Below are 22,553 nucleotides of genomic sequence, written 5' to 3' on the forward strand. Positions count from 1 at the left end.
AGCAGGATTCTCAGGGTTTATGGGTCTTCAAGTATTTCAAAGGAATTGTTCTGGAGTGTTGAGGTTGCAGCAACATTTTCCCAGATTTCTGAATATCATGAACTCTGGCAACCCACTCCAGTCTTCTTAACTGGAGAATCCCATGGACAGAGGAGCCTGGCGGGCTACAGTCTATGGGGTCACAAATAGTCGGACACGACTGAGCGACTGAGCAACTGAGCACACACCCACACTGTCTACCTACACAGACAAACGTACGGGCAAAAAAAGACAGCCTCTGGTTCTGAAGGACGGCCCAGGTACTGGCCACACCAAACACAAATACTCAGATTCCTCAAGTAACATTTACTTATCTGTCTCCAGCCGCCACCTTTTTTTTAGATTCAAGTTTATTGGAGCAGCCCATAGAAATAATTATCCAGTTGTCCAGGCTCCTGAAAACTTCCCCTGACACAACCAGTTAATACATCTAAATATGATGGTGGATTCCCTGGAGGAGGAAATGGCAACCCACTCCAGTACTGTTGCCTGGAGAATCCCATGGACAGAAGAGCCTAGAGGGCTACAATCCGTGGGCTTGCAAACAGCTGGATGTGACTGAGCGACTGAGCATAAGCAGCATGCATGGTGGTTGGAATAATCCAAAATGATCATTTCATTTCTCTCTTTAATTTGCCTTATTTGGACAGAGTAGTAATGTGATCTCCTATCAGAAGGCATGCTCAGTAAGAATGATGACTTCTAACATTCATAAAAAATAAAGCAGAATAAGCTGGTTGCAAAGAACACAGGCTCTTAACTTCAACTCTAGCCGGCTTCTTACCAGCTGTGAAATCTTAATCCCGTGATGCAAACTCTTTGGACTTTAGTTTCCACATTTGGGAAACTGCTGTGAGGATTCAAATACATTCATTTAGGTAAAGTGCTTAAAACAGGGCCTGACCAAAAAATACTCAGTCAATAGTAACCCTTATAATAACTGATTCTTTCCCTGGAGTCCAGAGACCTGACTTTTGAGGCTGGGCCCAGGGCTCATTTCAATGGTTGCTCTAACGCTCTAAGAGTTATACCGATTCATCTATTCTTGTATGTGTAAGTCATTCTGGATGGTTTCTTCTGAATTAACAACCTCTTAGACACTCACATACATGCAAAGAGGTTTGAAGTCACTTGTAAGGGAGATAATTTGGTGTTTTCCTGGCTGCATGAGCCAAAGGTGAACAGTAATTATATTGCATGGGGCTAAAAAAATGTACTGTCTTCTCTCTGATTCAACTCACACATTCATACTCTACCTCCTCATAGGACAGTGTTAAGCTTCCTGTTCTTGATCTCATTATTTTTGGGGGGAAGACATGCACACTGGCACACACACAGAGAGAAAATCTGCCACCTTTCTATTCTAGCAACTCCATCTTACCGGGCACCACCTGCAAATACACAGAAGCTGCTTTCCAACTTCCTCCTTGCCCTTTTGGGAGATTTCATTTCTTTGGAGATTTGGAGATTTGGATTGGGCAACCCCAGCAATGTCTGTGCCCCCTGGACTGTATACCCTAAGCCCTGAAGCACTGGTCTCTCACATTGAGAAGAGAATCTTTTAGTCTAGTGGGTCACCCAGAATTCAGCAGAATCAGCTCTCAGTTAACTTTCCCCTTATGGCAGAGAGGTGGGGCATTAACTTATTTATCTGTATTTCCCCAACATTTATATGGTGCCGGTTATGCACCAATACTCTTCATATATCAACCCATGTAATTCTTATAAATACTTGTGAGTTTGTTACTACCACCATCTCCCACGGAACAGATGAAGACGCTGAGGCACAGAGAGGTTAAGCAACTTGCCTAGAGTCAAACATCTGGTAAGCAGAGAAACCAGGGTTCCATCCCAGGGTGCCTGAGAGTAACAGCCACGTTTCTCACTCCGTGATATGTCCTCGTGGGAAGTGGATCCCACCACATAATCATAGAAAGTCTCAAAGCTAGGTCCTTCCCCACCCCCTCACATAGGAGTCAGCACAACTACTTCACTATTAGAGTCCCTTGATGTAGCCCAGGCTTGTAATAAAATTCACACATGAAGAACAACTCCAAACACTGTCTATCTAAAATCTGGAACTCAGCTATCATGTTGGGCCTTTCCAGATTTACCATCTTTTAAAATCAAGTTGGTTTTTGTGCTAGAGCAGCTATTAAAGTTTCCTATACTCCTTTGTCATCCACTAAGGTCAGTGTTGACTTTCAGGAAAATGACCGATGTAGAGCATCACAGAAGAGAGAAAGCAAGGGGAGTGGCTTACCATCAAGAGATTACAAAAGAGTGGATATAGACCAATGGGTCGTTGATTTCTCCTTATTAAAAAGCAAGGGCCACATCGAAGCAAGACTTCTTATCAACCCTCTACATGGCAAATCTACTGAGGTTGATTAGGTTGAACATCCCAGATGTTCAATGCAGCTTTGTTCATGAGCAGGAAAAATAACTGGTAGAAGTTTAACGGGCAAAGCCGAGCAAAAAAATAAAAAACCAGTCTCAGCTGCTGTTGCTTCCAGGTTACTCTCTCCCCAAATTTGATGACCAAGTTTTCTGGGACAGAGGATTTGAGTGGTCGTTGGTGGGCAGCAAGGAAGGGATGAGGAAAAAGATATAGACCCTTGAAGGCAAAGCAGAGAGAAAGGGAACCACTACGGAACATTGATTAATGGAGAAAGAAGGAGAACTTAACTTTCCTAGTTTCCTAAATAATTCTCTTTGCAATTCCAACTCACTGCCACATCATTGGGATAATTAGTCCAATTCTCTGCTTTGCCAAGGGAAAAAAAAATGCAACTCCAAATGGAAAGGTATGGCTCAAAAACACATTCAGGCACATTGAAAGAAAACCTGTGTGAACAGCCAAACATTTGTTCAAAGGCTCTTGAACAAAATCTCAATGCTTTTTTTGAGGCAAAATCTATGTGAAACATCACAAGGGGCTGTGGCCCCATGCTTATATCACAATGTAACTTACATGATTCCCCTTTATTTTTTTTTTAAGATTTTTTGAACACTTTTGGTTTTGCCTTAAAAAAAATCATTCAGAACTTGGGAGGACAGGAATTTATTGGTTCAGATTATTTGATGAAACCCACTCTTTATAGGCAGGCAAAGCACATGTAGGAAAGACAAAGAAAATATCATGCAAAGAGAAACTCTTTACCTGCATAGAATTCAGGACTGTACACTGCACCCACAACTGGATTCAATTTCCAGCCTTAAAACAAATACACAAAAATGTTATCACATTTGATTCAACAACTCATATCATTGCAAGTTAACCACAAGTCAAATGGGTTGGCGTTTTTTTTTTTTTTATGGATTTATGGCCTTCTTTGATTTTCTGCCTACATAATAGTACAGAAACTACTGACCAGCTACAGATGAACCTTTTGAAAAGGATATGGTGATTGATTTTGCCCCATATCCATATTTTCTAAAGCCCCTATAATAACTTAAGTATTTTGTTCTTCTTTCATGTATCACTGCTAGATAATCCATCACCTCTCTTTGTATTAAGTTTGCAAAAATTTGGAAGCTCACATAAAACAGAATTCTTTTAGAAACATTCTTCAGTTCAGTTCAGTAGCTCAGTCATGTCTGACTCTCTGTGACCCCATGGACTGCAACACGCCAGGCCTCCCTGTCCATTGCCAACTCCCAGAGTTTACTCAAACTCATGTCCATTGAGTCAGTGATGCCATTCAACCATCTCGTCCTCTGTTGTCCCCTTCTCTTCCTGCCTTCAATCTTTCCCAGCATCAGGGTCTTTTTTAATGAGTCAGCTCTTCGCATCAGGTGGCCAAAGGATTGGAGTTTCAGCTTTAGCATCAGTCCTTCCAATGAACACCCAGGACTGATTGCCTTTAGGATGGACTGGTTGGGTCTCCTTGCAGTCCAAGGGACTCTCAAGAGTCTTCTCCAACACCACAATTCAAAAGCATCAATTCTTCCACGCTCAGCTTTCTTTATAGTCCAACTCTCACATCCACACATGACTATGGAAAAACCATAGCTTTGAGTAGATGGACCTTTGTTGGCAAAGTAATGTCTCTGCTTTTTAATATGCTGTCTAGGTTGGTCATAACTTTTCTTCCAAGGAGCAAGAGTCTATATTCTAATAATTGTCATTCCTAATTGTGACCCAGAGACCCCATAGAATTCCAAAGTGCTTTCTAAAACCCAAATAAAATGACATTCATTCACTATAGATTGTGTGGAATACATTTTGAAGAATTCAAGAACCATACAAATTCTTAGTCAATGCATGATATCTAAGAGAACTTTCAAATAACCTGTATATAGGATTAACAGAATTTTGTAATTTTCCAAATGTTCTGCATGGTGCATTTTCTGTAAAATAAATCCTGGCCCTTTAGAAACTTCTACTTAAGAAAATAGCAAACAAGATTATCTGCAAATCAGGAAGCTATCTGCACTACACAAGCACTGCACACTATTTAGGGAACAATCTATGGGCTTCCCTGGTGGCTCAGTGCTAAAGAATCCACCTGCAATGCAGGTGACATAGGTTCAGTCCCGGGGTTGGGAAGATCCCCTGGAGAAGGAAATGGCAGCCCACTCCAGTATTCTTGCCAGGGAAATTCCATGGACAGAGGAGCTTAGCAGGCTATGGTCCATGGGTTCTCAAGACACGACTTGGTGACTAAACCACCAGCTCAAAAAATGATCATACTTTAGGGTTTAGTGATTAATTCCTGTTTCTTCTGTTTTGTGTGTGTGTGTGTGTGTGTGTGTGTGTGAAAGCATCTATTATAGAACTGCTGAAAGACAGGGGACAGGTATGGGAAACCCTGTGTCCTTGGGCTGAAGGTTAAACACCAGAGGTCCTTTACTAAATGCTCCTGAGAAAAAGCAATGGTGAGAGTTGTGATGTGAGAGAAGGTATTTCTGACAAGTACTCTCAGAGCTTTTTCTGGAAGGGAGAGGTGTGCCATCCCATTGCCTGGTACAAGTGATGCACCTATAAGAACAGCTGAGAGGTAGCCACAACCTACTGAGCCACTAAGGAAGCGTGTGTGTGTGTGTGTGTGTGTGCTCAATCATGTCTGACTCTTTGTGACCCCATGGACTGTAGCCACTGAGGAAGACAGATAGAGTAACTCCCCTACATATGAACAAGTTCCATTCTGAGAGCATGTGCATATGTCCAGTTTGTTTGTAAGTCCAACAAAGTTAGCTTAGATACCCAACTGACACAATTGGCTATATAGGTTTATAATACTTTGCACACAAATAACACATAAAAACAAAAAATAAAGAAGACATTTTTAATCTTACACCTTGAAAAGGATAGCAGTATAACGGCTGGCATCCAGGAGCTGGCATCAAAGGAACACGCAAGAAGAGAAGGGAGAGGGGGTGGGAGATGGTAGAACTGAAGGATCGTCAGCAATAGGAGATGGAGGGTGAGCTGCAACTTCATTCATGCCGGACGCATCTATCTATCATCTATCTGTCCGTCCATCCATTCATCCATCCATCTGTATCATTTCTATTATGTCTTTTGATTGATCAATCAACTTATCAGCTCTTATCAAAGCTGACCTGACATCTTCTTAGGCACACAGCTTCATGGCATTATCTATCTACCAATGATCTACCAGTTTACTATATCTCCCTATAGAAAACTTTCAATTAATATAAACATAAAAGAAACAAAACAATACTCTCCCTCCTCAGGAAATCCGTGCCATCTTACAGTCACAAGCATTAATTGAGAGCGATAACTGAGTAGGTCTCCTCTACAAGAAGCCAGCTAGGATCTGGGAGCAGCAAAATCCAATGATACTGCTCAGGGAGCCCTGGAAACATCAGAAGAGGGTTTTCCCTTCTTCCCATCACTGGTCCTGACTCTTACATAAAGCTACTCTACTCCCACCGGAGGAGAAACAAAGGCACATCTGAACCACACCTCAGACATGGAAACCTAACTTCTCATTTCCCTCCTCCCTCTGAAGTGGATTTCTCACCAAGACACCCCCTTCAGCAAATGGCATCTCCATCCGCTTCATTCCTCAAAACAGAATTCTTGATCAATAATGCCTTGATGCTCCCTTAATCCTCACATATCCTGTACCATCCATTAAAAAATCCTATAGGTTAGACTTTGAAAAGGTACTTCTACTCTCTCTACATCCCTCTCTTACCAATGCCATCATGCTAGCCTAGACATTTCTATTTCTTAAGTACATGGCAACAAACAAGTCCACATAATCTAACTCCAGTCCCTTTATATGGTACCACTGTTTCCCTCCCTCCAATCTATGGTGATATTGGCCTATTAAATCTTTTCTAAAGAACCAAAGATCCTTCTAGAGCATTCTGAATTGTACCCACTGCTTGCTCTGCTTGGACAAATCTGCCCAGTACTCAAAGTTTACCAGCTATGACAAACCCAGACAGCATATTAAAAAGCAAAGATATCCCTTTGCCGAAAAAGTTCCCTCTAGTCAAAGCTATGGTTTTTCCAGCAGTCATGTACGCATGTGAGAGTTGGACCATAAAGAAGGCTGAGCACCGAAGAACTGATGCCTTCAAAATGTGGTGCTGGAGAACTCTTGAGAGTCCCTTGGACTGCAAGATCAAACCAGTCAATTCTAAAGGAAATCAACCCTGGATATTCATTGGAGGGACTGATGATGTAGCTGAAGCTCCAATACTTTGGCTACTTGATGCAAAGAGCCGACTCATTGGAGAAGACCCTGATGCTGGGAAAAACTGAAGGCAAAAGGAGAAGGGTGTGACAGAGGATGAAATGATTGGATGGCATCACCGACTCAATGGATGAGTTTGTGCAAACTCTGGAAGACAACGAAGGACAGGGAAGCCTGGCGTGCTGCAGTCCATGGGTTGCAAAGAGTCAGACTCAATTGAGCAACTGAACAACAACGTCTTCTCCAGGGCAGGCTGCCTAATGTCTCTCCCTTCCCCAGTCTTCAGGCTGTTCCCTGATGCAATTCCCAGCTTTGTTTTCTGCAAAGCAGTTAACACCGCTTAGATTTCTCTTTTTTCTTTCTTCGCTTGCTCTTAATTGTTTCTATAACCACCCTCCCTCATTAAAATTGATGGTAAAGCGAGCGGGACTGACTGCTGTCCGAAGTGAATTCCCAACATACAAAACTGTGTGTTTGGATCCATAAATATTTACTTAGTTTTGCTCTAAAGGAACTGAAAGAATAAAGAGCTTTTTTCTAATGGACTCATTCCTTTTTGGCTGTGCTCTCCTTCCAACCATCGATGACCTGCTTCCTTATACACATTTACAAAAAAAGGGGAGGCACCATTAGGGGTGACTATCTTCAAGGGAAAGGCAATAAGAATCCAGCTCTTGAAAATCACCTCTGCTCATACTTAACAGGGCTCTTGCAGGCTTATGTAAATGCATGCAAATCACATGCAAATGGTCTCCTAGTCCCTTCCACTCCTTCTAGTACCTGGAAGGGACCCTTGGGATCACCCTGCTGGAGACAGGAGCCTGCACTGTCAGGAAGACGGACAAAATGATCCCAGTTTTAATTTCTAAGGCAGTTTGTGTTTGTCCCCAGGCCTCACGAATTCAGAGATTTTGATCAAGGACATTAAACCGAACAATGAGGCTTACAGCAAAGGGAGAATTGCTGATAAAAGCCCATGGCTCCCAGCCTCCCAGAGCCCCCATACAAGAAGGCAATGGAGCAGACACCAGACACATGGGGGTCTCACTCCACATCAGACATAAGAGCTGTTTAGAGGGACCCCTCTGCAGCCCTGCTTCAAGGGGCTGCCTCCAAATCAGTGCTCCCCTCCTTAAATTCAGCTTCTTAAAGGTCATCTGCCAGCCTTCTGTAGAAAACACTGGCTGAGGTCCTCCGTGTTAACTATGGCTATATAGGGTGTTAAAAGACAGGTCTGAATGTGCACACAAACAAATCAACACATGTCTTCTCCAGGGCTTTGCTGAGTTGGATTTCAAGGAAAACCCATTCAAGAAAGCACCCTTAAATGCCCGACAGGCATTTCCAAAACTGTCCTGAGGCTTTCTAAAGACATGTACTGCAGATGCCAGGAATCTGGTATTTGAAATGCTGCAGAAGGCAATGCCCAAAATGAAAAGTCATTTGCACATTGCATCCAGTTCACTCAGTAACTTTTTCTTTTTTTGAAATACATGTTTATTGTCAACATTTAAATTTCATCTATGATACAAGATTTCTGCTTCTCTTCAAATATGAGCAGAAATGGCACCTTCAGGAATTCCCTACAGACCAATTTGCTGGGGTGACCAGGGACCACCCTCACTTAAGCCCCCAGTTTGTCTGTTCCCTGTTACATGCTTGGCTTGGGGGCCAAAAATCAGCGATCTTTTGGCTACCCTGTGCTGTTTTTTCCTTCTGCTGCTGCTGATGCTAAGTCGCTTCAGTCGTGTCCGACTCTGTGCGACCCCACAGATGGCAGCCCACCAGGCTCCGCCGCCCTTGGGATTCTCTAGGCAAGAACACTGGAGTGGGTTGCCATTGCCTTCTCCGGTTTTTTCCTTCCAGAAAACTATTTTGCTTTGCTCAGTATGAAAACAAAAGAGAGTCAAAAAGGCTGCAAGTTTCTCAGACCTTCTCTGTTTATTTTACCTGGCCAGCCTCTGTTGGCATCCGAATATTTTATCCTTAAACTAGTATATCTATCTGCTTACTATCATAGCAAGAAATGGAACAAGATGGCTATTTATTATTGATATTATCATGTCATTACATTTTTAGGGCACTTTGTGCCTGCCACTGTTGAGTATTTCATCTCCTGTGTGTGTGTGTGTGTGTGCACGCACGTGCGCTTGTGAGAGTTTGTGCGCACTCCATCACTCAGTTATGTCTGACTCTTTGTGACCCCATGGACTGTACCCTGCCCGTCTCCTCTGTCCATCGAATTTTCCAGGCAAGAACACTGGAGTGGGTTGCCATTTCCTCCTTCAGGGGATCTTCCCTACCCCAAGGATTGAACCCGAATCTCTTTCCGTCTCCTATGGAGACAGGTGGATTCTTTACCGCTGAGCCACCAAGGAAGCTTCATGTCCCGTAATAACCTCAAACATCCTATATAGTAGGTCCCATTATATCTACAGGTCCCACTTGAGAAAGCTCTTATGCAGAACGTTTCAACAGCCCCCCTGCAGGTCAACCATCCCTAAAAAACAGAGGTGATATAAAATCCACCTCTATACAGTTTTGGATCTTTTTGTTCAGTTTTCACCCTTCTTGTGAACGCTGAGAAAATAGAAGAGCTACATCCAACACTCACGCCTCTCCAACACTGAAGAAATTCCTGGGATTATGGTTCTCCACTTATTTTACAGAGCAAATATTTGATCGCCAATGAGCACAGTACAGTAAACCCTAACTCTTCTCTGAGGCTTGATGTCCTTAGGAAAACCCAGCAATATGGAAGTAGCCCACTCAACTCCCTCTTGATGGAGCTTTCAGATCGGGAGGGTTTTCCAGACCCTTCTATGTCATTCCACAGTCTTTTAGAGGCAAGCTCAAAGGTCCTGGGAAAGGACCTCCACAGTATTATTAATCTACCTCCTCCATAGTATTATAAACTGTGCTCCTCTAGAGCAGAGAGTCCTAGTAACGTGTCTATCATGTTTCGGATCCTGTCTTACTCATCACTGGAAATTCTGCAGCTGCTTAACACTTTGTTGGATGATTGACTGATATCCAAAAGGAACGCATGAAATGTGATGATGGCACTGATAGTTAGATTCTTTTCCATTTGGGGATGACCTCAAAAGTCGATGACTTGAGTAAATCCATAATTTTGCTGAAGCCTAAGTTTGATGGTTTGTGAGGATGAATGAGGTAGCTCACAAATGAATCCCCCAAATCACTTAATTTTCTCATTGCTGCGTGACTTCATTGATCCTCACTTTTCTATTTTTCCCTCCAACTTTATTGAGGTATAACTGGTGTCTATATTGAAAGTGTACCATTTGTGGATTTGCTATACATACACATTGTAAAATTCTTTCCATAACCAAGCTAATCAACATATCCATCATCTCACACAGCTACCACTGTCTTGTTTCTTTCTTTTTTGTGTGGTGATAAAATTTTCTATTAACACAGTCATGCTTGTTAAGGATCTAAGTGAAAATGAAAAGTGAAAATGAAGTCGCTCAATGATGTCCGACTCTTTGTGACCCCATGGACTGCAGCCTGCCAGGCTCCTCTGTCCATGGGATTTTCCAGGCAAGAATACTGGAGTGGGCTGCCATTTCCTTCTCCAGGGGATCTTCCCAACCCAAGGATTGAACCTGGGTCTCTCGCATTGTAGGCAGATGCTTTTACTGTCTGAGCCACCAGGGAAGTCCAAGGATCTTAAGAGGGCCCCTATCTTTCCAGAATGTTGTATTGCATTTTATGGGAAATTTTATTTGTAGTGATGGCACTCATGAATTAAGGATTGATAAAGTTTTGAGAATCCTTTACTTGAATAGTAAAATTCTTCATGATCTCCTCTACAGAAACCAACTGTCTCTATACAGTTAGAATTTTCTTTTTTTTAAAGTCAATTCTACTGTGACTATCCTTCCTCATTTAGGTAACATACACAGTCTATGTAACAGGATAACCCCTTGAGTGTCCCCTTTCAGGTATACAGGTGAGAGACCCACGCGATTTATTTCCAGAAACTAAGAATGCAGAGTCCTCTGTAATGGGATAAGAGATACTTATGCCAACACATGGGCTTCCCAGGTGGCACAGTGGGAAAGAATCCACCTGCCAATGCAGGAGACAAAGGAGATGCGGGTTTGATCTCTGGGTTGCGAAGATCTCCTGGAGTAGGAAATGGCAACCTACTCCAGTATTCTTGCTTGGAGAATTCCCTGGACAGAGGAGCCTGGGGGGGCTACAGTTCATGAGGGCGCAAAGAGTAGGGCATGACTGAGCAAACAAGCACTTGCCAAGGTGGCAGGAGTTTGGGGCTGCACGTTGAATAATCTTTTTGTTCTTGTAGCCGGTTGCCTGAGTGCAGTTCTGCAAAGTGACAGGTGAAAGTGATGCACTCGTAACACCTGGCATGGCCATAGGATTTTGTTATGTCATAATAAAAGGAAAAGACGTCACTAATTACCTCATCTCCACTAGCCTCAGATTTTACATCTTTACCACAGGAATAACTATGTCTTCTTTATAAGACACTTTGTGGACCCACTGCATTTAAAATGTTTAACATAATGCCATACAGTCAGTATTCCAGAAATGTTGACTATTCATTGTGGCTTGAACTGTGTCTCCAAGGACCACAGGTCCAGTTTTCAGCCACTGGGTATGACATTGATCAGTAACCCTCTCTTTAAAATAAATATGCCTACATATGGCTTAAGGAATATTTGGCTTCCTTTGCCTTATTTTCTCACATCAGCAGTATACATGAACACCTATGCCTAGGCATGTGCGGTGCAAACACACACACACACAATTGCTACTTCATAATTAGAGAAAATGCCCCACAGTCAGATTGGTGCCAGCATGTACTAACTCTGGCAAGTTGCAGAGTTATAATTTTCACCCAAGTAGAAAGACTCCATGACGCATTAAATCAGAGGTTTGCTTCATTTCAGCACTGGGCATGCAAAGCCTGTTGCAGAATTTTTCTATACCATTTCAGGATTTGTCTTGGGTTGTTGAAAGCTGAAAAAATGGGTTAGCAGAACAAGTAACTCTTCTAGTCTTGCACCTTAGAGTTCTATCACATTGAGGGGATATTTTTGTTTAACGGTGCACCTTTAAAATATCAGAACAAACAAATTAATTAAGAAAGAAGAAAAACAAAAACAAAACTACCAAATGATAGTAGTATTGTTTACAACAGAAAAAAAAATGTCAATCAGTATGTAAGGTGGGAATAAACCCTTTGTATGGGATGTTATGCAACCACTAGAAAGAACGAATGTAGTCTGTATGTATTTACACTGAAAGAACTCCATATTGATTTGTAAAAGTCAATCAGAAATGATGTGTATACCATGACACCATTCATATAAAAATCATACACACGCCACTGTATTATAAATATATACTTATTACACATGTACACAAGAAAGTGTAAAATAAAATATAGATAATAATGTGTAATAGTGGCACCTTCCGAGGGGATAGGTGGGAAATCAACATGGCAGTGGTGTCATTCAAAATGCATTTTAGCCTTGTCTTCCTCCCTTCCTCCCTCCCTCCCTCCCTCTCTTTTCTAAATGTCTGTTTTTTTCATGTTTCATGTGTAATTAAAATGTTTAAAATAAAAATTCCATAAATTTTTCCTTAAGATTGTAATGAAATTGCTATTTTTTTAAAATCCATAAAACAGAGGAAAAACACCTTCCATTCTCACAATGCAACTCAACCATAAACATTTTGGGGGTAATGCCTACCTTCATTCAAATCATGCTATTTACATACAATTTCTTTTATTTTAAAACTTTTCATTCATTATGAGCCCCTTTGTAGTCTTCATCCTACTCATTTTAATGAGCATTGTATCCCACGAAACTCTAACTTTAACTTACTACATTACATTCTTTCTAACTTTGGTACAATTAAGCATGTGATTAGCATATGACATCTTCTCCCGCCCCACCCTCCCACCATATATCTTAAGAGACATTTCTTCTGAGGATTAAAACATCAAAATGTGTGAATATTTTAATAATTTTTCATATTTTGTAAGTCCTTATTATGAAGTGTTTTGAGATGTTTTCCTCTTGAGCAAGGGCAGAGATGCATTGTCCTGAAGGGGTCTGCAATACACAATGAACATCCTCCCTTGCCCCAGATGCCACTTGGTAACCCAGAGAGAAGTGTGTAACACACTCATACATTCTGTTCTCAGTGTGCAAGTCATCATGAGGGACCCTCCAAGGGACTTCAGAAGTCTAATAGCTCCAGAGAAGATTCAAAGCCAGAACCAAATGCTGCAGTCCCACTTCTGGGAATGATTAGTGATCAGCGAGCAGGTGATGCTTAAGGGAGAAACAAACAAAATGTCCATCCTCCATCAACTCATTCTAATTACAATAAATTAAACCACCCATGTAATTCTCAAATAATTCATATGCATCTCACCCACATGGGAGTTATTCCAGAGAGAATGAAAGAAGAACATTCACTCTTCACTTGAAAACTAAATTTGCCTTTGTCATGAAATTTATCTTACTGATTCAAGTGGTCCACTGTAGCAGGTCAGCAGCAAAGACACAGGAGCCATGCTGTGCAAATATGGCTTGTTGACACAGATTCCCCAGTTAAATTCCTTAATAGATTCTGAGGTGGAGACATTTTCTTGTAAGAGGCCAAACTCTACTTACCATTTGTATAAGGGTTGACAGTCTTTTTATTTGTCATTACACGTGCTGTGGCATTATTTACCTATGTACATAGAAAACTCAAATCAGCACATATTCCAAGGCCAGTCCACAGTTCAATTAGTTGCATGCATTATGACTGTGATTACTTATTAAAAAACAAAAAACAAAAACTAAAATGCATTTTAATTTATAAAAGGCAGTAGGTGCATAACAAAATCATACATTTTTATAATTACATTTACTTCATAACCGTTTTAACTTAACAAATCATTTCAATAAAGCAATGTCATATCATTTAAAAGTTTAATAAGGAGACAGTAAAAGCAAATTAAAAGGAACTGCATAATTGAAGATTGAAAAGCATGCGTGTACTCCATGGTAACACAGAAACAATAAATATTTTTTTAAACATAAAATAAGGTTCATATGAAGGAACATGCAGTGGAGGAGAAGAGGGGAGAGACAAGGTACAAGGGAACATAAATGTCAAAAAAAGGACAAACAAGTTTTAGCCGTATGCAACACTTTAAGGGGGAAGAACCATCGGGGAAGCAACATCTAGCATTCAACACTTGGAACAAGAGCCTTTTACATCGCAAGAATTAACAAAATCATTCAAGCTTTAAAGTCACAGCTAACAAAAGGATAAAAGAGAGGGTGCATTGTTTAACACAATATGGAGTTAACAATCTGAGTAAGATGTGCACTGGTCATATCTCAATCCAGTCAGTGCCTCCCAGGCTAGCTTAGAACGTACACTCAGTTACAGGCGTACCAATATCCAAAAAAATAGAGCATCAAGAAAACTTAATACAACAAGTCAAAAAAATTCACGTGGTATATATATGTATAGAGATATATCAGCACTAAATACGTGAAACGGCAGATGGATTTCACCACTTACCATTCACCACCATCGCCAGCATGGGTTTGTATACAGTTACCATGGTTACTGAGAGTTTGGTGAGGGGCCTAAGGATTATCGTCGAGGGTGGGGGGAAATGAAAGGCAAAATATGCAACATCTTACTCCAAAGACTAAAGCATTTTTAACTGGTATTTTTTTTTTTTAAGCTTTAACAAATACGACCCTATGGTCATTTTGAGGGAGAGCCAGTGGTAGAAAGAGTAGATTCTGAGTATAGGAATTTCAGCGTTTTCTTTTTTTTTTTTTCATGAAGAAGGACCAGATATTGAACAGGAAATCCTGTTTGGTTCACGTTGTTAGCAAAAGAATACAAAGATTGAAACTGGCTTCTTAAAAAGGAAAAAAAAATGAAAGGTTTCATGACAAAGACCTCTCATTTTTTTTTTCCCCCAACAACTGTTCTCTTAAATGCTATTCATTTCACAATTTGGTTTAATTTGCACACCACTGTGGATCCCTCATCAGCCCTGCAGTGGAAAGAAAAAGAAAGGAAAAGAAAAGGAAAACAAAAACAGAAAACTGCTCTATAATTTGTTTTGCAACACTCTCTCCACTGCTTGGAATCTACTGCACCCATTGGTTATAAGACATGAAAAATAAAATAAGAATTAAAAAAAAAAACTTTCAGATTAACCTTTCTTTTGTCTCACTTTTGCCATCCACCTTTCAGCAGTAATAAGAGTAACATAATAAAGGAAAATTAAAAAAAAAAGTAAGGCCAGTTTTCCTTTTTATATATAAATATATATATAAACAATGAGAAGGGAATAGGGTCACATACAAGACACAATGATGCATCTGAAACAACAAATGAGCGTGAGGCAGACACTTATCAAAAAGATGAAAAGGAAAATATTTTGGACATGCACCTCGATTTTACGGCCCTCTACCACGGTGCCGTGTAATTTCTCCCTCGCCCTGTCCGCATCGGCACTATTTTCGAAAGTTACGAAACCAAATCCCTACATGCAGGAGGGAGAAGGGAAAACAACATGCAGATTATTATTTTCAGTCAACGACCACTGCGGAACGTTCTCTCGCTTTAATTTCTATTTCTTGTCCTGGCTTCCGTTCTGTAACATGCAAATTAGAGAAATTATAAGAGTACTAAAATGTGCAATAAGTAAGCGACAAATGTGAACAAGATTTTTGTTTTCTGTCACCCCGTTAGCTGTCACCCCTGAAGAATTCAAAGAATGATACCCAAAATACCTTTCTAAATGTCACTACAGAAGAAAAGAAATCTAACGGAAAGAAAATGAGATCAAAATAAATGTACAGTGTCTTCACAGAGAAGAAAATGAAATAACGAGGGAGAAAAAAAAAAGGGAATCACTTTCTTGACATGCAAATTAAGAAGGAAAGAAAAGAAAACGTGTGCACAGAATTCAACAATGAACGCCAGAGTCTTCTAACATCGCCTACAGAGTCATGCCGTGTGGTTTTAAGACCATCTCTTCTCCATGCAGTTTTAGGGTTATTCAAATTTGTCAAGTCTACAGCCTTTATGTCTCAAAAAATAAAAATTAGAAGCCTAAAAAAAAAAAAAAGGGAAAGACCTTTTTTTTTTTAATAAATCTGAAACTCTTGGCTCTAAATCAACAAAATAATCCCATGAAATGAATAGAAATAAACACCCATTGATTGCTAATGCAAACAGGTCAAGTAACATTTTTATATCCCCTCCCTCACCCTTCAAATGACATAGGTACTTCGGAAACTGTCAGCTTTCTGGACTGCTTTACTAATCCCAAACAGAAATGTGTAAACATATGGTAAAGTTCTAAGACATTATCCTGATACCCATTTATCAAATCAACAGGTAAAAAATTCAAAACCTCCTTTAATAGAATAGTATTTACAGTAACACTCTAGGTACTTCTTTTACTGATCAGTAACAAATGCACTCTTTTCTGCACCACTGGTATATTTTGCTTTAATATTTCAGCCTCAAAAAAAAAAAACAAAAAAAAACAACAACCCCCCTACACATCACATTGTCAAAATCCATCCTTTTTCTTCACTGACACTGTTCCTAAGAAGAGTACAGAAATTATGACATTATTTTTAAAACCCCTAAAAATATTTGTACATCTTGTTCCGAAATATACACCAACCGTTTGAAACCATTCCAGTGTAAATCTGCCCAGCTCTTTCTGGTCTTCACAGTATAAACAGGGTAAAATAATGCAATGTGCCAAGATTGCTCTTTGTGTTAGGTAATCTTTACATAAAGGAAAATGTTGGTGTTAAACTTAGCTGGAACGGTAGGACAGTCAGTCTTATTAATAAAACAAACAATTACAAATCTCAGCTGCTCATAACCAACTTGTTAACTCTCAATTCCTCACTAGGTCATGAAAGAAATCTCCGAAATTCAGGGTTTTGGAGAGCTGTTTCAGTTTCAGAGAGCTGTTACCCAGGGTTCCAACAAGGGAGAACTTTCCAATATTATGATGGGCTCCTCCATAGAGGATAACAGCTATGGATGTAGTCAAGTTGGATTAGAGATGGCGATCTGATAGAGGGAAAAAAAAATTCTTTACTTGGGGGATTAGATTGAATTACCTATTTCCCGTAGTAAGGATCTGTGATAAGGACAGATCTGAATTATCTGACTAATCTAAGATTATAAGCTTAGGAAGACCCTACTTAGTCCTGCTCATCACTGATGGGATTAGCCACATTTGGTACACAAACATACATGCTGACTCATTTTGAAATAATAGCACTTCAATGGGCAAAAAATAAAATCTGGAGGGTTGGTACCATTTGATGCCTCTGATTTGGCCACTGGGTCTCAGATTCAGTTATACATCAGAAAGAACAGGGGGGCGTATGAAACATTCAGATTTCTAAGCCCTGACACATGTTTCTTGGATCAGAATCCCAGAGCGGAGCCCAGAAATCTGTTTGCCGAAAAAGTTACCTATGTGGCCCAGCAATTGGGTTTCCATGGCTTCTTCTGTCACTAAGCAGTGTCTGACTCTTTGCAACTCCACGGGCTGCACCATGCCAGGCTCCCCTATCTGTCACCATCTCCCAGAGTTCAATCAAATTCATGTCCATTGAACTGGTAATGCTATCTAAACATCTCATCCTCTGGCGCCCCCTTCTCCTTTGGCCTTCAACCTTTCCCAGCATCAGGGTCTTTTCCAATGAGTTGGCTCTTTGCATCAAGTGGCCAGACTATTGGGCCTTCAGCTTCAGGGTTAATTTCCCTTAGGATTGACTGGATTGATCTCCTTGCAGTCCAAGGGATTCTCAAGAATCTTCTCTAGTACCACGGTTGGAAAGTATCAATTCTTTGGTGCTCAGCCTTCTTTATGGTCCAACTCTCACATCTGTACACAACTACTGGAAAAACCATAGCTTTGACTATACAGAATTACATTGCCAGTTTCTATAGAGCAGTTTAGGGAGTGGAGTGGGTTTTTGTGGTGAATATCTATTTGACTTGGTGATTCAGATCTTAAATGTAGGAATCAGCCAAAATGACACAGAAATATTCTCCTCCTGACCTCTAAGACCAAGGCTCTAGCATCCTGAGCCATGTCATACATTTAATAATAATTAGGGAAACGAGGACTGTGACTCTATCTGGGACAATTCTCTCAGTTGCCTAAGAAAGGAAATTCACAGTCCAATGTGACATACCAATGGAGGACTTGGTGGCATCATTGCTGCTAATGGGTCCTAACAGTCTTTGTCACCGCAGTGCTGGGAAGAACCGAACACTCAACCCACTTGAATAACACAATCCCCGCAAATGGAGTCAGAATGATTCCAATCTAAATCCTAGGCAAACACACTGGCCTAAAATCTGCATCCTGTGTATGAGGGAGAGATGAAAGCAGAAACAGAAATCTCTTCTGAATCCCAAGTTCATAAACTAAAGAGGAATTCTACTCCATTTTCACTTTGCTTTCAAGTAAAAATAATACATTGATTCTTTTTATTCTTATTCTTATTCTTTTCTGCTAAACACTTTTTTTTTTTCTGAGTGGTTCAATACATCTCATTTCAGCCTGCTGAGAAGCCTAGCTGAAATTTGGCAAAGCTGGGTTCATGAAGACCTTGCTGTAGAAACAGTCACCCAAATGCCAAAGGGCAGTTCCTACCTGTCCCATGGGACCATCCTACCTCCACCCAGCCAAGAAGGGATGTGACATCCCTGGATCAGAAGATAGCCAGGTGCTTATCTGGGGAGCCACACCGTGGCCAGGCAGGCTGCCACCTGGCCATTTTCAGGCACCCACTCCAGCAGGCATAGGTGCTGGCAACTTTGAAAGTAGGTGGCAACGAAGCTTGTATCTTTTGCCCTGCTTCTTGGTCAGTGGGCTTCCTTGGTGACTCAGATGGTAAAGAATCTGCCTGCAATGTGGAAGACCTAGGTTCAATCCCTGGGTTGGGAAGGTCCCCTGGAGAAGGGAATGACTACCCACTCCAGTATTCTTGCTTGGAGAATTCCATGGACAGAGGCTACAGTCCATGGGATTGCAGAATCAGACATGACTGAGAGACTAACACTTTCACTTCATGGTCAGTATTCTGTCTTTGGCAAAATGCAATACTTAGAATATTCTGATAAGTACCCTGAATATTTTTTTTTAATCTCAGTTCAAAAAGAAGCACCTTTTGGATTTGGCTTGGAGAACACAGGATCTGAGTACGCTGTAAGGAGCCCATATAAAGATCAAGGATTCAGGGAGGCTACAGTGGGCAGGGAGGAGCCAGTTGGAAGACAGATGCTACTTCCCAAGGTTTGTCTCAGGTGGTGGTGGTGGGGAGGTGGCTGAGAAAAGGCATAGTCCTGCAGAAGACATCTGTGATGTTTGTGCCCTGTGATGGGAAGGCGTGACCCCTAGGCAGACAATGGCAACCCTAACGTGGATCAGCCATGACTTATTTATTTTTCCATCTTTTTGTGAAACATACATTCTGGCCTTCCTGTATCCCAGTTATTTTTCTCTTTTAGTCTTGTGGGCTATATTTTTGTAGTAACACACATACAACATTTAGAGTGCAAATCAAAGCTTTGAAGCACCCAGGATGGATGCTGTGCTGACTTTTCATCTTACATGAAAACTCGATTCCTTCAGTTTCTGGTACGGAGAGCTCCTATCACCTAGAAGAGGAGGAGCTGTTGATTAAGGGTCTGAAGACTCAATTTCCTGTGGGACTAAGGGCTTTACAGCACACTTGTTCCCAATCACCTTTCTCCACATAGCCCCTTCTCCCTGGAAAACCATCTTTCTTCCTTCCCTCCCCTGGGGCATGTCTTACTTATCTTTCTCTCCAAGCTGAAATGCCCCTTCTTCCCAGAAGCCCTCTCGGCTTTCAACAAGATGGGTCTGCCTGCTTGGAGTCTCAGCAGCCTCTCATTCACCAGGGAACATAGCAAACTGTATCACACTTGTTTGTCTTAAGGATCTGTCTCTCAGATACTTAGGGAAGTCTGAGGACAGGAAGCACTTCTGTCTGTCTCACATCCGATTCACTAACCTGGTACCAGAGTGAAACCAAGACTGTTTCTTGTCTTAGTCGCCAAGTCCTGTCTGATGCTTCTGCAACCCCATGGACTGTAGCCCGCCAGGCTCCTCTGTCCTTGGGGTTTCCCAGGCAAGGATACTGGGAATGGGTTGCCATTCCCTTCTCCAGGCGATCTTTCTGACCCAGGGATCAAACCCTCGACTCTTGCATTGGCAGGAGGATTCTTTACCACTGGGCCACCAGGGAAGCCCAAGCCAGTACTATAGATACCACTGAATCAAAGAGCAGACTGCACATTTCCCAGGTCTATGAAGACACAGCCATCTCTGTCTATCCCCCCAGATAAAATGTTTCAGAGGTAAACACAATGTTTTACTCTTAAAAGGAAACTTGAATGGTAGGATCTCTCACCCCCCGAAATGCCAGCTCATTGCATTTTCAAAGTCTGGCCAGATCCTTTTAAAATGTGATTTCCTTGCTTACTTGTTATCCATATACACATGAACTTGTACATTATATATTCTCAGGATAATATAGATATTGCCTGTGTATGGACAGGTGTACATGCATGCATGCACACAAACACAAACACACACACACACCAACCACCCCCAGACCACACAGCCATCCTCAGTTTACATTGAGTGACTGTCCCGGGGAAGGTCCCCAAAGACGATGGCCCGAAGGTGAGCTCCTAGCTCGTAAGGGCTCTCCCATTTCCTGGCTGCTTCTCCACCATCAAATGATGAAAATGAGGTCATTCCGACGGTGGAGGCATAAGACTTTTCCCATTGAGGATAACATCAAGTCCCGGACAAGGGCATGGCAACCCACTCCAGTATTCTTGCCTGGAGAATTCCACAGACAGATAAATCTGGCAGGCTACAGTCCAGGGGGGTCACAAAGAGCTCGAGATGATTGAGCGACTTAACACTTCCCCTTTCAATTATGAAAGATATTCCTGTGTGGGCTGCTACCTTCATTCAGCAGTTCCCAATTGCAGTGTCTCCAGGACACTCCAGTGGTACCAGTCAGCTCCGACACCTGCAAGACTGGTTCTTTCCGCAAACTCACTGAGAGAGGCTATTTTTAAGGTTCCTTCATGAAAAAAAAAAAAAGCAGCTTCACAAAATCAGTCTCTGGATGTGGCAAACTTAAATGGTCTTATTCCTAAAGCCCCAGAGACAGGCTCATCACAGGAATGACGGAAGAAATCTTAAAAATAGCATCACCATTGTACTTTCAGAATAACAAATGATATTCTGCTAATGTCCTCAAACAACTCTGGGAAAAAAAATTAAACAGTTTCCTCCAACTGGCAAGTCACAAAACAAAATATATGTGAAATATGAATTTAGAAAAGAAAACTTTAAAGGCAGTAGCACTTTGGACTCAGGATTAAAAGAAAGTTGGCCAACTTTCCACGTCCTCTTCTACAATTTCACCCAGAATACACCTGTCATAAGTGAAAACGATCGGGCACATTTTTCTCTTAATGTACGTAGCTCTGTACATGTAGAAAAAGTCCCTGTAATGGTTTTTCATACCACAGCAGAAAAAGAGTTAACTTATTTTCCCCCAGCCTGGAGGTCAAACTACTGACATATTATAAGGATTACTGTAAATATCTGAAATTACAGCAGAAAGACAAGGCCCTTAAAGTAGCAGAACTTCAGAGTCTAATGAATTGATTTTTTTTTCTTTTTTTCTACTCATCCAGCATATCACAACACCATTTTGGCTGTGGCAAAGAGAATACTGGCATTTTCTTTCCTCAATTCAATCAGCATTCTCCTATTCAGTTAATACAATTCAGTTACCATTAAGTTAGTGAATACAAAACCTATGCAGGCTGCCCAAGGAATCATAAATGATTGTTTTGTGGGGAGGTGGTAGTTCCTATACCCAGAAGACTGGCTTTTGCACCCCCCCTCCCTTAGGTAAAACCCATTCTTCTTTATTATACCACATGACGTATGAAACCTTAGTGTCCTGACCAGGAATGAAACCCGCAGCCCCTGCAGTGGAAGTGCAGAGTCGTAACCACTGGACCGCCTGGGAAGTCCCAAAACGTGTTCCTCTAAGCAACACTTCTGGATACTGGCTTGTCCCAAACAGTCTCTGTAAGGAAAGCTCTGGGGCTAAACCTGCGATCTCTCTGTGTTTGGGAATGAATTTCTCTCCATTTTTACTTTCACAGTCTGGGGAAGTGAGAAGGAAGCTGAACGTTCCTGGGGGACCAGAAGCCAGGCGGAGTTACTGGATGTGGTCACTTCCTAGGCTCTGATGTCAATATCCAAGTCTTTGGCAGCACCCCTGTGGCTCAGCCGGTAAATGAGCCTGCAGTGGGGGAGACATGGGTTCAATCCCTGGGTTGGGAAGACTCCCTGGGGAAGGGAAAGGCTAACCACTCCAGCATTCAGGCCTGGAGAATTCCATGGACTGTATGGTCCATGGGGTCGCAAAGAGTCGGACACAACTGAGTGACTTTCACTTCTCTTCACCTTCCTCACAGCATCTGCTGCTCTGCCCAGCGCACCACTTTGGTCCAGAGAGAATCTGATGGCTTCTGCATTTTCCGTGAGTGCAAATAAAAAGAGGACACTTGAGCCACCATGAAATCCCAGCGGGCAAAGGCGTAGTCTGCATTCAAATGAAGCCTGGGTGTGTGTTGAGAATAAGGAGACACAGGATGTGTAACTTTAACCATAGCCTGGGAGGCTTGTTACAACACAGA

At 41.6% G+C, this 22,553-nt stretch overlaps 1 protein-coding gene across 8 annotated transcripts in view; it reads right to left on the bottom strand.

Moving 5' to 3' along the window:
* RBFOX1 (RNA binding fox-1 homolog 1) overlaps positions 1-22,553 on the bottom strand; it is a 442,476-nt gene that overhangs the window by 111,396 nt on the left and 308,527 nt on the right. For all 8 annotated transcript variants that reach the window (XR_011462653.1, XM_070362796.1, XM_070362797.1 and 5 more), the window contains exons 5-7: positions 15,193-15,285; positions 13,397-13,457; positions 3,203-3,256 (exon numbers count right to left, since the gene is read on the bottom strand). Coding sequence is in view for 7 of the 8 variants with exons in the window: in XM_070362796.1 (XP_070218897.1) it covers positions 3,203-3,256; positions 13,397-13,457; positions 15,193-15,285 (208 nt within the window). In the remaining variant the exon portion in view is untranslated. The remainder of the gene's footprint in view (positions 1-3,202; positions 3,257-13,396; positions 13,458-15,192; positions 15,286-22,553) is intronic.

Source organism: Bos mutus, chromosome 25, assembly GCF_027580195.1.
Source record: "Bos mutus isolate GX-2022 chromosome 25, NWIPB_WYAK_1.1, whole genome shotgun sequence".
Classification (NCBI taxonomy): domain Eukaryota; kingdom Metazoa; phylum Chordata; class Mammalia; order Artiodactyla; family Bovidae; genus Bos; species Bos mutus.